Source organism: Coregonus lavaretus, assembly GCF_964263955.1.
Source record: "Coregonus lavaretus genome assembly, contig: HAP1_SCAFFOLD_145, whole genome shotgun sequence".
NCBI lineage: Eukaryota > Metazoa > Chordata > Actinopteri > Salmoniformes > Salmonidae > Coregonus > Coregonus lavaretus.
The window spans coordinates 48,585-64,175 of record NW_028165685.1 but is presented as its reverse complement, the minus strand read 5'-3'; the positions used below and the strand labels follow the sequence as shown (position 1 = coordinate 64,175).

Below are 15,591 nucleotides of genomic sequence, written 5' to 3'. Positions count from 1 at the left end.
GATCAGAGATACTTACAGAAGGAGAGAGGAAGACAGACAGAGAGGAGGGATCAGAGATACTTACAGAAGGAGAGAGGAAGACAGACAGAGAGAGAGGAGGGATCAGAGATACTTACAGAAGGAGAGAGGAAGACAGACAGAGAGAGAGGAGGGATCAGAGATACTTACAGAAGGAGAGAGGAAGACAGACAGACAGAGAGGAGGGATCAGAGATACTTACAGAAGGAGAGAGGAAGACAGACAGAGAGGAGGGATCAGAGATACTTCCAGAAGGAGAGAGGAAGACAGAGAGAGAGGAGGGATCAGAGATACTTACAGAAGGAGAGAGGAAGACAGACAGACAGAGAGGAGGGATCAGAGATACTTACAGAAGGAGAGAGGAAGACAGACAGAGAGGAGGGATCAGAGATACTTCCAGAAGGAGAGAGGAAGACAGACAGACAGAGAGGAGGGATCAGAGATACTTACAGAAGGAGAGAGGAAGACAGACAGAGAGAGAGGAGGGATCAGAGATACTTACAGAAGGAGAGAGGAAGACAGACAGAGAGAGAGGAGGGATCAGAGATACTTACAGAAGGAGAGAGGAAGACAGACAGAGAGGAGGGATCAGAGATACTTCCAGAAGGAGAGAGGAAGACAGACAGACAGAGAGGAGGGATCAGAGATACTTACAGAAGGAGAGAGGAAGACAGACAGAGAGGAGGGATCAGAGATACTTCCAGAAGGAGAGAGGAAGACAGACAGAGAGAGAGGACGGATCAGAGATACTTACAGAAGGAGAGAGGAAGACAGACAGACAGAGAGGAGGGATCAGAGATACTTACAGAAGGAGAGAGGAAGACAGACAGACAGAGAGGAGGGATCAGAGATACTTACAGAAGGAGAGAGGAAGACAGACAGAGAGAGAGGAGGGATCAGAGATACTTACAGAAGGAGAGAGGAAGACAGACAGAGAGGAGGGATCAGAGATACTTCCAGAAGGAGAGAGGAAGACAGACAGACAGAGAGGAGGGATCAGAGATACTTACAGAAGGAGAGAGGAAGACAGACAGAGAGGAGGGATCAGAGATACTTCCAGAAGGAGAGAGGAAGACAGACAGAGAGAGAGGAGGGATCAGAGATACTTACAGAAGGAGAGAGGAAGACAGACAGACAGAGAGGAGGGATCAGAGATACTTACAGAAGGAGAGAGGAAGACAGACAGACAGAGAGGAGGGATCAGAGATACTTACAGAAGGAGAGAGGAAGACAGACAGAGAGAGAGGAGGGATCAGAGATACTTACAGAAGGAGAGAGGAAGACAGACAGAGAGGAGGGATCAGAGATACTTACAGAAGGAGAGAGGAAGACAGACAGACAGAGAGGAGGGATCAGAGATACTTACAGAAGGAGAGAGGAAGACAGACAGAGAGGAGGGATCAGAGATACTTACAGAAGGAGAGAGGAAGACAGACAGAGAGAGAGGAGGGATCAGAGATACTTACAGAAGGAGAGAGGAAGACAGACAGAGAGGAGGGATCAGAGATACTTCCAGAAGGAGAGAGGAAGACAGACAGAGAGGAGGGATCAGAGATACTTACAGAAGGAGAGAGGAAGACAGACAGAGAGAGAGGAGGGATCAGAGATACTTACAGAAGGAGAGAGGAAGACAGACAGAGAGGAGGGATCAGAGATACTTACAGAAGGAGAGAGGAAGACAGACAGAGAGGAGGGATCAGAGATACTTCCAGAAGGAGAGAGGAAGACAGACAGAGAGAGAGGAGGGATCAGAGATACTTACAGAAGGAGAGAGGAAGACAGACAGAGAGAGAGGAGGGATCAGAGATACTTACAGAAGGAGAGAGGAAGACAGACAGAGAGAGAGGAGGGATCAGAGATACTTCCAGAAGGAGAGAGGAAGACAGACAGAGAGGAGGGATCAGAGATACTTCCAGAAGGAGAGAGGAAGACAGACAGAGAGGAGGGATCAGAGATACTTACAGAAGGAGAGAGGAAGACAGACAGAGAGGAGGGATCAGAGATACTTCCAGAAGGAGAGAGGAAGACAGACAGAGAGGAGGGATCAGAGATACTTACGGAAGAAGTCTTTCTTTGCAAGGTTCTTGGCACATAATACTAAAAACACAGAACAGACAACTGTCAGTCAACCAAACAGATGTCACTACAGACAGCCTGACAGCCAATAAGATCAGTGATTAGGCTGCTGTAAGCCAACCAACGAATGACTGGACCTCTCCACCTCCCTCCCTCCCTCTCCATCTCACTCCCTCCCTCTCTCTCTCTCTCTCTCTCTCCCCACCTCCCTCCCTCTCTCTCTCTCTCCCTCCATCTCCCTCTCTCCCATCTCCCTCTATCTCCCTCCCTCCACCACCACCCTCCCTCCCTCTCCACCCTCTCCTCCTCCCTCCCCTCACTCTCTTCACCTCCCTCCCCTCTCTCTTCACCACCCTCTCTCTCTCCACCTCACCTCTCTCTCTCTCTCTCTCCACCTCACCTTTCTCTCTTCACCACCCTCTCTCTCTCCACCTCACCTCTCTCTCTCTCCACCTCACCTTTCTCTCTTCACCACCCTCCCTCTCTCTCTCTCCACCTCACCTCTCTCTCTCACCTTTCTCTCTTCACCACCCTCCCTCTCTCTCTTCACCTCTCTCTCTTCACCACCCTCCCTCTCTCTCCAACTCACCTCTCTCTTCACCACCCTCCCTCTCTCTCCACCTCACCTCTCTCTTCACCACCCTCCCTCTCTCTCCCCACCTCACCCCTCTCTCTCCACCTCACCTCTCTCTCTCCACCTCACCTCTCTCCACCTCACCTCTCTCTCCCTCACCTCTCTCTCTTCACCACCTCACCTCTCTCTTCACCACCCTCCCTCTCTCTCCAACTCACCTCTCTCTCTTCACCTCACCTCTCTCTCTTCACCACCTCACCTCTCTCTTCACCACCCTCCCTCTCTCTCCAACTCACCTCTCTCTCTTCACCACCCTCCCTCTCTCTCCACCTCACCTCTCTCTCTCTCCACCTCACCTCTCTCTCTTCACCACCCTCCCTCTCTCTTCACCACCCTCCCTCTCTCCACCTCACCTCTCTCTCTTCACCACCCTCCCTCTCTCTCCAACTCACCTCTCTCTTCACCACCCTCCCTCTCTCTCCACCTCACCTCTCTCTCTTCACCACCCTCCCTCTCTCTCCACCTCACCTCTCTCTCTTCACCACCCTCCCTCTCTCTCCAACTCACCTCTCTCTCTTCACCACCCTCCCTCTCTCTCTTCACCACCCTCCCTCTTCACCACCCTCCCTCTCTCTCCAACTCACCTCTCTCTTCACCACCCTCCCTCTCTCTCCACCTCACCTCTCTCTCTTCACCACCCTCCCTCTCTCTCCACCTCACCTCTCTCTCTTCACCACCCTCCCTCTCTCTCCACCTCACCTCTCTCTCTTCACCACCCTCCCTCTCTCTCCACCTCACCTCTCTCTCTTCACCACCCTCCCTCTCTCTCCACCTCACCTCTCTCTCTTCACCACCCTCCCTCTCTCTTCACCACCCTCTCTCTCTCTCTCCACCTCACCTCTCTCTCTCTCCACCTCACCTCTCTCTCTTCACCACCCTCCCTCTCTCTCCAACTCACCTCTCTCTCTTCACCACCCTCCCTCTCTCTCCAACTCACCTCTCTCTCTTCACCACCCTCCCTCTCTCTCCACCTCACCTCTCTCTCTATCCACCTCACCTTTCTCTCTTCACCACCCTCCCTCTCTCTCCCCACCTCACCCCTCTCTCTCCACCTCACCTCTCTCCACCTCACCTCTCTCTTCACCACCCTCCCTCTCTCTCCAACTCACCTCTCTCTCTTCACCACCCTCCCTCTCTCTCCACCTCACCTCTCTCTCTCTCCACCTCACCTCTCTCTCTTCACCACCCTCCCTCTCTCTCCAACTCACCTCTCTCTCTTCACCACCCTCCCTCTCTCTCCAACTCACCTCTCTCTCTTCACCACCCTCCCTCTCTCTCCACCTCACCTCTCTCTCTCTCCACCTCACCTCTCTCTCTCTCTTCACCACCCTCCCTCTCTCTCCAACTCACCTCTCTTCACCACCCTCCCTCTCTCTCCACCTCACCTCTCCCTCTCTCCACCTCACCTCTCTCTCTCCACCTCACCTCTCTCTCTTCACCACCCTCCCTCTCTCTCCAACTCACCTCTCTCTTCACCACCCTCCCTCTCTCTCCAACTCACCTCTCTCTCTTCACCACCCTCCCTCTCTCTCCACCTCACCTCTCTCTCTCTCCACCTCACCTCTCTCTCTCCACCTCACCTCTCTCTCTTCACCACCCTCCCTCTCTCTCCACCTCACCTCTCTCTCTCTCCACCTCACCTTTCTCTCTACACCACCCTCCCTCTCTCTCTCTCCACCTCACCTCTCTCTTCACCACCCTCCCTCTCTACCTCACCCCTCTCTCTCCACCTCACCTCTCTCCACCTCACCTCTCTCTCTTCACCACCTCACCTCTCTCTTCACCACCCTCCCTCTCTCTTCACCACCCTCCCTCTCTCTCCACCTCACCTCTCTCTCTTCACCACCCTCCCTCTCTCTCCACCTCACCTCTCTCCACCTCCACCCCACCTCCCTCCCTCTCTCTCTACCTCACCACATCTCTCTCCCCACAGCTTCCCTAAGCATCTATCTCATGTACATGTGTGTAGGGTATTTGTGTGTGTATTTCGGTATGTGTTTATTTCAGTGTGTGTGTGGTGACCTGGGCTCATTGAGAGGATTAAATGGCATCTTGCTCTCTCGCCAAGTTATCCTTACTCATTGTGTATTTATTCCTTGCATTTTTATTTTTCAATTTTTCTCTCTGCATTGTTGGTAAGGGTTAAGTAAGCGTTTCACTGTTAGTCTACACCTGTTGTTTACAAAGCATGTAACAAATAAATGTTGATGTTGATTTGACACACTCACAGCTGGAACAATGGCTGTTACTGTAGTGGTTAATGGTAATCATGCAGGCTGGCTGGGTCTCTATTCACATGGAGATGAGTGATGTCTTTCTGCAGTCTGGACTGAGCCTAGTGCACTGGTTCACACAGCAACAGTGTGTGTGTGTGTGTGTGTGTGTGTGTGTGTGTGTGTGTGTGTGTGTGCGCTATCTAATAAATGTGTGCCAACACTGGGTGTGACATGCTTGCTAAACACACCCAGCAGATGAATTATCTGGCTAACTAACGTTACTGGCTAACTACTAGCTAGCCAACTATGAAACAAATTATCTAGCTAGCTAGCTAGCCAACGTTATTGAGTATACATTAGTCAATTTAGTTTAGCTGCTTAGTTTGCTCTTAGAAACCATGCCAACTAGCTGCTTTGAGATCAGTTAGCTACCTACTAGCCACATCTCTAAACGCTAGCTGGTTAGCCAAGTTAGATAGCTAGTTAGGTACTGTAGCTACCGAGTCAGTTGTAGGGGAATTAGTTAGTTAGAATATATCCTGGATAGTCTAGAAAGGACTATGGCTAGGTCTAGCTAGGCCACCGTGTCAGGTGGTCACGGATCGATAGTCGACTAAACAGTTGTTGCTGTTGTTGGCCGTCGGATTGGCATTCAGGTCATGGCTAACCTACTAACTACCGTTAGTTAGCAAGCAGAACACCTTGGACATTGCTGTTGCAGCCACTAACTAGCTTGTTAATCAGGAGAATATTAGACGCCTGCTAGCTAGCTATCCTCAGCCGTTTGGTTGTTTAGTTATTTTAACTAGCTAACTAATAAGAGTTAGTCTCCGGCCTAGCTAACGCGTTACCTACTGTACCTAGCTGTTTAGTTATTTTAACTAGCTAACTAATAAGAGTTAGTCTCCGGCCTAGCTAACGCGTTACCTACTGTACCTAGCTGTTTAGTTATTTTAACTAGCTAACTAATAAGAGTTAGTCTCCGGCCTAGCTAACGCGTTACCTACTGTACCTAGCTGTTTAGTTATTTTAACTAGCTAACTAATAAGAGTTAGTCTCCGGCCTAGCTAACGCGTTACCTACTGTACCTAGCTGTTTAGTTATTTTAACTAGCTAACTAATAAGACTTAGTCTCCGGCCTAGCTAACGCGTTACCTACTGTACCTAGCTGTTTAGTTATTTTAACTAGCTAACTAATAAGAGTTAGTCTCCGGCCTAGCTAACGCGTTACCTACTGTACCTAGCTGTTTAGTTATTTTAACTAGCTAACTAATAAGAGTTAGTCTCCGGCCTAGCTAACGCGTTACCTACTGTACCTAGCTGTTTAGTTATTTTAACTAGCTAACTAATAAGAGTTAGTCTCCGGCCTAGCTAACGCGTTACCTACTGTACCTAGCTGTTTAGTTATTTTAACTAGCTAACTAATAAGAGTTAGTCTCCGGCCTAGCTAACGCGTTACCTACTGTACCTAGCTGTTTAGTTATTTTAACTAGCTAACTAATAAGAGTTAGTCTCCGGCCTAGCTAACGCGTTACCTACTGTACCTAGCTGTTTGTAAATAGAACAACCGGATGTTTGGGCGACCACTGTCCAGTTTAGCTAGCTAGCGCCATGACAGGCTAGTAAATGTAGCTAGCTGGCAGTACTATGTCCGGTGAATTTATCCGTTACAGGGTTTAATCCCGGCAAACAACATAAACCGTAAGCGCTTTCACCGCGTTTTAGTTAGCTAGCTAGCTACCTGTCAGCCGGATTTTGATGCTGGACCCGTTCCTTCGAGACCCAGGACCCGACATCACAACGGAAGAACAGTTGCTGTAAAATCCGTTTTTTGGGGTCGCTCCAACACACCAAGTCGATACTCCTCTTGAGGATAGTTCTCTGGGTTGTCAGAATATGTGGCTTGTGTCGGTCTTCCTCAGGGGGAAATGTGTATTATTTCCTGGCGAAGTCCCCCGTCCCGACCGAGCCGCAACACACAGACGGACATTTTCGGTGGCTCTGGACCATAGAATTAGAATACTAGAATGGACATGCACCTTCTTATGATTGCCCAAAGGTCAGCCATGTTGGTCAGGGAGTGGTCAACCATGGTTTGCCAGTGCAGTGATAAGATATTGTGTAAAATAATGAATGTAAATCATGTATCTGCACTGTATGTGTGTTAGCTAGCTAGCCAGACAGTTTTAGAGCAATGCTTCCACAATTTATTTTAATTAAATGCCAAAATGCCAATATTCCATTCAAACAATGCAGCCAATCCACCACCAGCCAACAAACAAAAATGGACATTTATGGTCTGTTTACACATATTTTAGTATAAAGAAAATGTGTATAAAACCCATAAACTGTATTTCTAATGATGTAAGGTATAATTAATGAGGGGCTATGCATTCTATGGAAAAGGTACTGTATCTTCCATGACATGCTAGTGGAGTGGAACTAATCTTCCATGGAGTTGCATTATTTTCGAGAGAACGCATAGAGTCCCGAGTTGATTACCCCTTTTATACCATGGCTATAATTTAACACAGAAATGTGTTCATTTGTCTTTAGAAATGTGTTCAACATCCACTGAAGTAGATAGCAAGTTTGCTAGATAGCTACAATAGTTGCCTTGGTAACCAAACAAACATACATGCTAGTTTAGCTAACCAAAACCATCAGTCGTAGCATGCTATTATGAAAATCGAAAATTCAACAATGCCAATAATGTTTTCAATTCAACTTTTGCTTTCAAAAGCAGCTTTGAACATGTAAAAATGTTACTGTGCTGATATACCGTCCGTTATAGGTTAATTAAGCAATAATGCACTAGGGGGTGTGGTATATGGCCAATATACCACGGCTAAGGACTGTTCTTATGCGCAACGCAACGCGGAGTGCCTGGATACAGCCCTTAGCTGTGGTATGTTGGCCATATACCACAAACCCCCGAGGTGCCTTATTGCTATTATAAACTGGTTACCAACGTAATTAGAGCATTAAAAATAAATGTTTTGTCATACACGTGGTAACCTCGGCAGCCAGCCAATCAGCATTCAGGGCTCGAACCACCCAGTTTATAAAGGGAAATAATGCACGCCCTAGAATGCTGTTCAAGCCACTCAGAAATGAGTATTCAACAATGCCATGGTATAAATTACAATATTTTAGGTTGACAATAATTATATTACACAATTTCTGATATATCACATGCCTTTTATTTTAATACATAAGAAAAATCAGGATTATACCTCTGCCATAATTCCAATTAGAATGGTTAGAATTTCTCCCTGACCAATATGGCTGCAATTTTCACTCCATTCTGGAACTTTGTCGGTTTATGACAAACCCCTCTAGTAATTTAATAGGATATCTATGCTCTGGACTGGCTCAAACAGGCATGTCCTGAAGTTACATGGCAAATACTTGCTTGGGTCTGGAAACGTAGGCGTGCTCGGGAATCGGACTGTTTAGGATAAATGTTTTTTTTTTTTTAAAGTGTGAACCGCAAGGAGAGAGAGCGAGATAGGAAGGAAGGAGAGGGTAAAGGAGAAAGAGAAAGAGAGCGATACAGAGAGAGAGACAGAGACAGAGAGAGAGAGAGAGAGGAAGGAGAGAGAAGGAAAGGAAGGAAGGAAGGAGAGGGTAAAGGAGAAAGAGAGAGAGGAAGGAAGGAGAGGGTAAAGGAGAGAGAGAGAGAGGAAGGAGAGAGAAGGAAAGGAAGGAAGGAAGGAGAGGGTAAAGGAGAAAGAGAGAGAGGAAGGAAGGAGAGGGTAAAGGAGAAAGAGAGAGAGGAAGGAAGGAGAGGGTAAAGGAGAGAGAGAGAGGAAGGAGAGAGAGAGAGAGAGAGAGAGAGAGAGAGGAAGGAAGGAGAGGGTAAAGAAGAGAGAGAGAGGAAGGAGAGAGAGAGAGAGAGAGAGAGGAAGGAAGGAAGGAGAGGGTAAAGAAGAGAGAGAGAGGGAGAGAGGGAAAGGAAGGAAGGAGAGGGTAAAGGAGAGAGAGAGAGAAATGATGGAAGAGAGGGTAAAGGAGAGAGGGGGTTAGGTTGCATGGATTAGTTTAGGAGTTTTAGCTGCTTTGTTTTAGTTGCAGTGTTCATTAGTGTGATTAGCTGTGGAACAAAGGAGTCTCTCATAATGCTGGTTACTGCACAAACTAAATTAACACACACAAGCCCATACCTTTGGCATTAGGTTGTTTTTGGTATAGATTGGGCACATAGGGTTTAGGGGGAAGTGAATGCATTAGTTGTGTGTTTGTGTGTTTAACGCTGTCAGCACTCCACGGGGGTAGTGGTACCTCAGTCTCTGTCTCTCAAGAACCACACACGTCTCTCCAGTGTATATTTGTATTTTGTATTTATTAGGGAACCCCATTAGTTCCTGCCAAGGTATCAGCTACTCTTCCTAGGGTCCAAACATATTAAAGCACTTACATTACATATAAAACAAAATTTAAAACAGTACATCATATAACATTATTACACCACTACATATATACAATACAAAATGTGTAATACCACCATACAACAATATCACAATGTGTGCGTATGCATGTGTCTGTACCTGTGTGTGTGTCTCTTCATAGTCACCCGTTGTTCCAAAAGGTGTATTTTTACCTGTTTATTAAATCTGATTCTACTGCTGTCATATCTGGCCTCTCTCTGTCTCACTGCCAAGTACGGCTGCTGGGGGCGTGTGTGATTCTCAGAGGGTGAGAGAGAGAGAGAGAGAGCGAGAGAGAGTAATGGATTCTCTCTGTGTGTGTGTCTCTTTCTAAATGCCGATTGGCCCAGTGGGACCAGCAGAGTTTGTTCCATATCCCAGTTTGTTGTCGCCACTTGCTTCAAGATGTGAAGGTAACTGAACTAAATGACTATCGCCCCATAGCACTCACTTCTGTAATCACGAAGTGCTTTGAGAGGCTAGTTAAAAGGACCATAAGACCGCCAGCACTATGGTGTTGAACGCTGAGCTGTAGTCAATGAACAACATTCTCACATAGGTGTTCCTCTTGTCCAGGTGGGAAAGGGCAGTGTGGATGGAGCGCAGTAGAGATTGTGTCATGTGTGGATCTGTTTGGGGGGGGGGGGGGGGGGGTATGCGAATTGGAGTGGGTCCAGGGTGTCTGGGATGATGTGTGTTGATGCGAGCCATGACCAGTCATTCAAAGCATTTCATGGCTACAGATTTGAGTGTTACGGGGGGGGGGGGGGGGGATAGTCATTTAGGCAGGTTACATTGGCGTTCTCGGGCACAGGGACTATGGCGGTCTGCTTGAAACACGTAGGTATTAGAGACTGTAATCCGTGATAGTAATCCGTGATAGGGCGGCAGGTAGCTTAGTGGGTAAGAGCGTTGTGCCAGTAACCGAAAGGTCGCTGGTTCTAATCCCCGAGCCGACTAGGTGAAAAATCTGTCGATGTGCCCTTGAGCAAGGCACTTAACCCTAATTGCTCCTGTAAGTCGCTCTGGATAAGAGCGTCTGCTAAATGACTAAAATAAAATTAAAATAAATAGTAATCCGTGACAGTAATCCGTGATAGTAATCCGTGATAGTAATCCGTGAGGGTTTGCAAAGCCCTGCCACGTCCGACGAGCGTCAAAGCCGGGGTAGTCGGATTGGATCTTAGTTCTGTGTTGATACTGTTTGACGGTTCGTCCGAGGTTGTAGCAGGATTAGGACTAGCCTTTTAGCTCAGTGCGGATGTTGCCTGTAGTCCACGGCTTCTGGTTGGGATATGTACGTACGGTCACTCTGGGGACGACGTTGTCGATTAACTTATTGATGAAGCCGGTGACTGATGTGGTGTACTCCTCAATGTTATCGGATGAATCCCGGATCATTTTCCAGTCTGTGCTAGCGAAATAGTCCTGTAGCTTAGCCTCCGCTTCATTGGACCACTTCCGTATTGAGAGCGTCACTGGTACTTCCTGTTTGAGTTTTTGCTTGTAAGCAGGAATCAGGAGGATAGAGTTATGGTCAGATTTGCCAAATGGAGGGCGAGGGAGAGCTTTGTATGCGTTTCTGTGTGTGGAGTAAAGGTGATCTAGAGTTTTTTCGCCTCTAATTGCACAGGTGACATGCTGATAGAAATGAGGTAGTGAGGGAAAAAAGTATTTGATCCCCTGCTGATTTTGTACGTTTGCCCACTGACAAAGAAATTATCAGTCTTTTATTTTAATGGTAGGTTTATTTGAACAGTGAGAGACAGAATAACAACAAAAAAATCCAGAAAAACGCATGTCAAAAATGTTATAAATTGATTTGCATTTTAATGAGGGAAATAAATATTTGACCCCCTCTCAATCAGAAAGATTTCTGGCTCCCAGATGTCTTTTATACAGGTAATGAGCTGTTGCCCTGTTGGCGGTAGGTGCTGTTGATTCAGAAGCCCTGTTGGCGGTAGGTGCAGTTGATTCAGAAGCCCTGTTGGTGGTAGGTGCAGTTGATTCAGAAGCCCTGTTGGCGGTAGGTGCAGTTGATTCAGAAGCCCTGTTGGTGGTAGGTGCACTTGATTCAGAAGCCCTGTTGGTGGTAGGTGCAGTTGATTCAGAAGCCCTGTTGGCGGTAGGTGCAGTTGATTCAGAAGCCCTGTTGGCGGTAGGTGCAGTTGATTCAGAAGCCCTGTTGGCGGTAGGTGCAGTTGATTCAGAAGCCCTGTTGGTGGTAGGTGCACTTGATTCAGAAGCCCTGTTGGCGGTAGGTGCAGTTGATTCAGAAGCCCTGTTGGCGGTAGGTGCACTTGATTCAGAAGCCCTACGCAGTGAAACCGTGACTACCTGGCTAAACTTGATCCGCAGGGGTCTGGGACAAGGTGGAACGCCCAGTGAAATCAGGCCAGGGGTCCACAGCTGCAGTCGGAACGGCGGCTCGACCAGGGGCTCAGGTCCTCCGGGAGGGGAGCCACTGAGAGAACACGTTACACCAGGGCCCATATTCACAGAGCGTCCAACGCTGCTTTTTCACTGTAACATCAGTGTTCCACTAGTATATACACCCTTATGTTATACTAGGGACATGGTGTTTCCATATCTAGGGCTGATGTTATACTGGGGACATGGTGTTTCCATATCTAGGGCTGATGTTATACTGGGGACATGGTGTTTCCATATCTAGGGCTGATGTTATACTGGGGACATGGTGTTTCCATAGCTAGGGCTGATGTTATACTAGGGACATGGTGTTTCCATATCTAGGGCTGATGTTATACTGGGGACATGGTGTTTCCATATCTAGGGCTGATGTTATACTGGGGACATGGTGTTTCCATAGCTAGGGCTGATGTTATACTGGGGACATGGTGTTTCCATATCTAGGGCTGATGTTATACTAGGGACATGGTGTTTCCATAGCTAGGGCTGATGTTATACTGGGGACATGGTGTTTCCATAGCTAGGGCTGATGTTATACTAGGGACATGGTGTTTCCATAGCTAGGGCTGATGTTATACTGGGGACATGGTGTTTCCATATCTAGGGCTGATGTTATACTGGGGACATGGTGTTTCCATATCTAGGGCTGATGTTATACTAGGGACATGGTGTTTCCATATCTAGGGCTGATGTTATACTGGGGACATGGTGTTTCCATAGCTAGGGCTGATGTTATACTGGGGACATGGTGTTTCCATATCTAGGGCTGATGTTATACTAGGGACATGGTGTTTCCATAGCTAGGGCTGATGTTATACTGGGGACATGGTGTTTCCATATCTAGGGCTGACAGTGAGGACTTGTGAAGAGTAGAATCAACAACCTCTGCTTTGTGAGGTGTTAAAGGTCACAGTTAGCCCTTGTTATGTAAATTCCAGCTAAAAAGTACCATCGGCCTGGCTTTGGCCCCCAGTGAGAGCAGGGTGAGTGCCATGGCCCAGTGAGATCAGGGTGAGTGCCATGGCCCAGTGAGATCAGGGCCGGAGCCACGGCCCAGTGAGAGCAGGGTGAGAGCAGGGCCGGAGCCACGGCCCAGTGAGACACAGGTGCCGGCCCGCGTAGATGGAAACAGAAAAGTCTTGGGTAAAACACTGGGGGTAAATCCTGTATGGAAATACGCCACAAGAGTAAGAGTGCTGATCTCAGGTCAGGTCCCACCAGTCAATATCATCTGATTCATTAGGATCTAAAAGTCCAAACTGATCCTAAATCAGCACCTACTCTTAAGACGCTTTGTGAATACGGGTCCAGATAAGACAAGCTGACCCTAGCCCCCCCCGGCACATCAACTATTGCAGAATAATTACTGGGGACTGAGACAGGAGGGGTTGGGCAAGGCAGAGGGGGGTACCTAGTCAGTAGACATTGTGGCCCCGTCCAATGGCACCCCTGGACAGGGCCAGTCAGGAAGGAGCTTACCCAACCACTCGGAGGCTAGCAGAGGTGTGCTTAGCAGATCTGAAAGAGGATTCAGTATTCTTCATGCTGACAATTTGTACATTTTTTACATTTACATTTAAGTCATTTAGCAGACGCTCTTATCCAGAGCGACTTACAGTTAGTGAGTGCACACATTTTCATACAACTTGACACCGACAGCAATACAGTCCAAATATATTAAAAGATCATATGGAATGTAACACAGATGCAGATGACGTGCATGTGGTGGTTTCAAATAATAATGTTACTACAGGTAGCCATCTCCGTCCGAGCTTTTCCTGGAAATGTCTATCTGATAGTGTAGCTAGCTAGCTGATGCTGTTCTAGCTAGCTAACCAGCCATGCTATTTCAAAAGAAAAGAGGCTAGCTAGCTAGCCGATGCTGTTCTAGCTAGCTCACCCAAAGCAGGCTGTAGGGACAGCGGTAGCTTAGCTTGAGGCTGTCCGGGAGATAGCTTCACTCACTGCAGTTAAAAACGACCACAGACTCTGGCATATAGAGTAAAAAACAGGTTTCCGGTATGTACAGGAATCCACAGATCTTCAGGTAAGTAACTTCAGGTAAATAGTACAGGAATCCACAGATCTTCAGGTAAGTAACTTCAGGTAAATAGTACAGGAATCCACAGATCTTCAGGTAAGTAACTTCAGGTAAATAGTACAGGAATCCACAGATCTTCAGGTAAATAGTACAGGAATCCACAGATCTTCAGGTAAGTAACTTCAGGTAAATAGTACAGGAATCCACAGATCTTCAGGTAAGTAACTTCAGGTAAATAGTACAGGAATCCACAGATCTTCAGGTAAGTAACTTCAGGTAAATAGTACAGGAATCCACAGATCTTCAGGTAAGTAACTTCAGGTAAATAGTACAGGAATCCACAGATCTTCAGGTAAATAGTACAGGAATCCACAGATCTTCAGGTAAGTAACTTCAGGTAAATAGTACAGGAATCCACAGATCTTCAGGTAAGTAACTTCAGGTAAATAGTACAGGAATCCACAGATCTTCAGGTAAATAGTACAGGAATCCACAGATCTTCAGGTAAGTAACTTCAGGTAAATAGTACAGGAATCCACAGATCTTCAGGTAAGTAACTTCAGGTAAATAGTACAGGAATCCACAGATCTTCAGGTAAGTAACTTCAGGTAAATAGTACAGGAATCCACAGATCTTCAGGTAAGTAACTTCAGGTAAATAGTACAGGAATCCACAGATCTTCAGGTAAGTAACTTCAGGTAAATAGTACAGGAATCCCCAGATCTTCAGGTAAATAGTACAGGAATCCACAGATCTTCAGGTAAATAGTACAGGAATCCACAGATCTTCAGGTAAGTAACTTCAGGTAAATAGTACAGGAATCCACAGATCTTCAGGTAAGTAACTTCAGGTAAATAGTACAGGAATCCACAGATCTTCAGGTAAGTAACTTCAGGTAAATAGTACAGGAATCCACAGATCTTCAGGTAAGTAACTTCAGGTAAATAGTACAGGAATCCACAGATCTTCAGGTAAGTAACTTCAGGTAAATGGGGATAACAATAATGAGGACGCGGGCTAAGAACCGTACGCTCGCTAGCTAGCTAACCAGCCATGCAATTTCAATAGAAAAGAGGCTAGCTAGCTAGCTAACCAGCCATGCAATTTCAATAGAAAAGAGGCTAGCTAGCTAGCTAACCAGCCATGCAATTTCAATAGAAAAGAGGCTAGCTAGCTAGCTAACCAGCCATGCAATTTCAATAGAAAAAGAGGCTAGCTAGCTAGCTAGCTAGCATCAGCTTTGTAGCGGTTATGCTAATGTGGAAACCCTTGTTTTAATTATTCCCGTCATCTTCTTCACCAACGCCTTGTTGTAGATTTCAAATTCTCAGAATATCATTTTTCTAGTAATTTTAACAAATTTGTTTCATATTTAGCACAGCGTAAAGCGAGCTTCCAGACCGGAACCCTGTGAAACGTGAAAGCGCATTCCAGAAAGACAACACTTCACCTGATTGGTCAGAAGAAAAAAAACGTTGCCTACCGGAGCTGTGGAGTTTTCCCTCTGCTGCTTGCAGAGCAGCTTTTACAAGCACATTATTGATTTTTTACAACTACAGAACCTTTGGCAGAGGTTAGTCACAAAACTCACAGAGGGCAGAGATTCGACCCGTCGCAAGTTTAGTAAAGGAGTTGCCTTCATTTTTAAATTGAGTTGCATTCTTGCAAATCTTATTTAAATGTATTCACATATCAAGGTTACATGTTTGCAAGTGTTGTATTTATTCACACGTTACTAACCCTAAC

The 15,591-nt window shown here is 46.6% G+C and overlaps 1 protein-coding gene across 1 annotated transcript in view; it reads right to left on the bottom strand.

Annotated features, from left to right (window-relative positions):
- The window catches only part of LOC311115607 (E3 ubiquitin-protein ligase SMURF1-like), a 98,321-nt gene extending 91,388 nt beyond the window's left edge, over positions 1–6,933 (bottom strand). The window contains exons 1-2 of the mRNA XM_084190767.1: positions 6,686–6,933; positions 2,077–2,115 (exon numbers count right to left, since the gene is read on the bottom strand). Coding sequence (XP_084046893.1) covers positions 2,077–2,115; positions 6,686–6,740 — 94 coding nt within the window. The 5' untranslated portion in view covers positions 6,741–6,933. The remainder of the gene's footprint in view (positions 1–2,076; positions 2,116–6,685) is intronic.
- Positions 6,934–15,591: the final 8,658 nt, after the last annotated feature.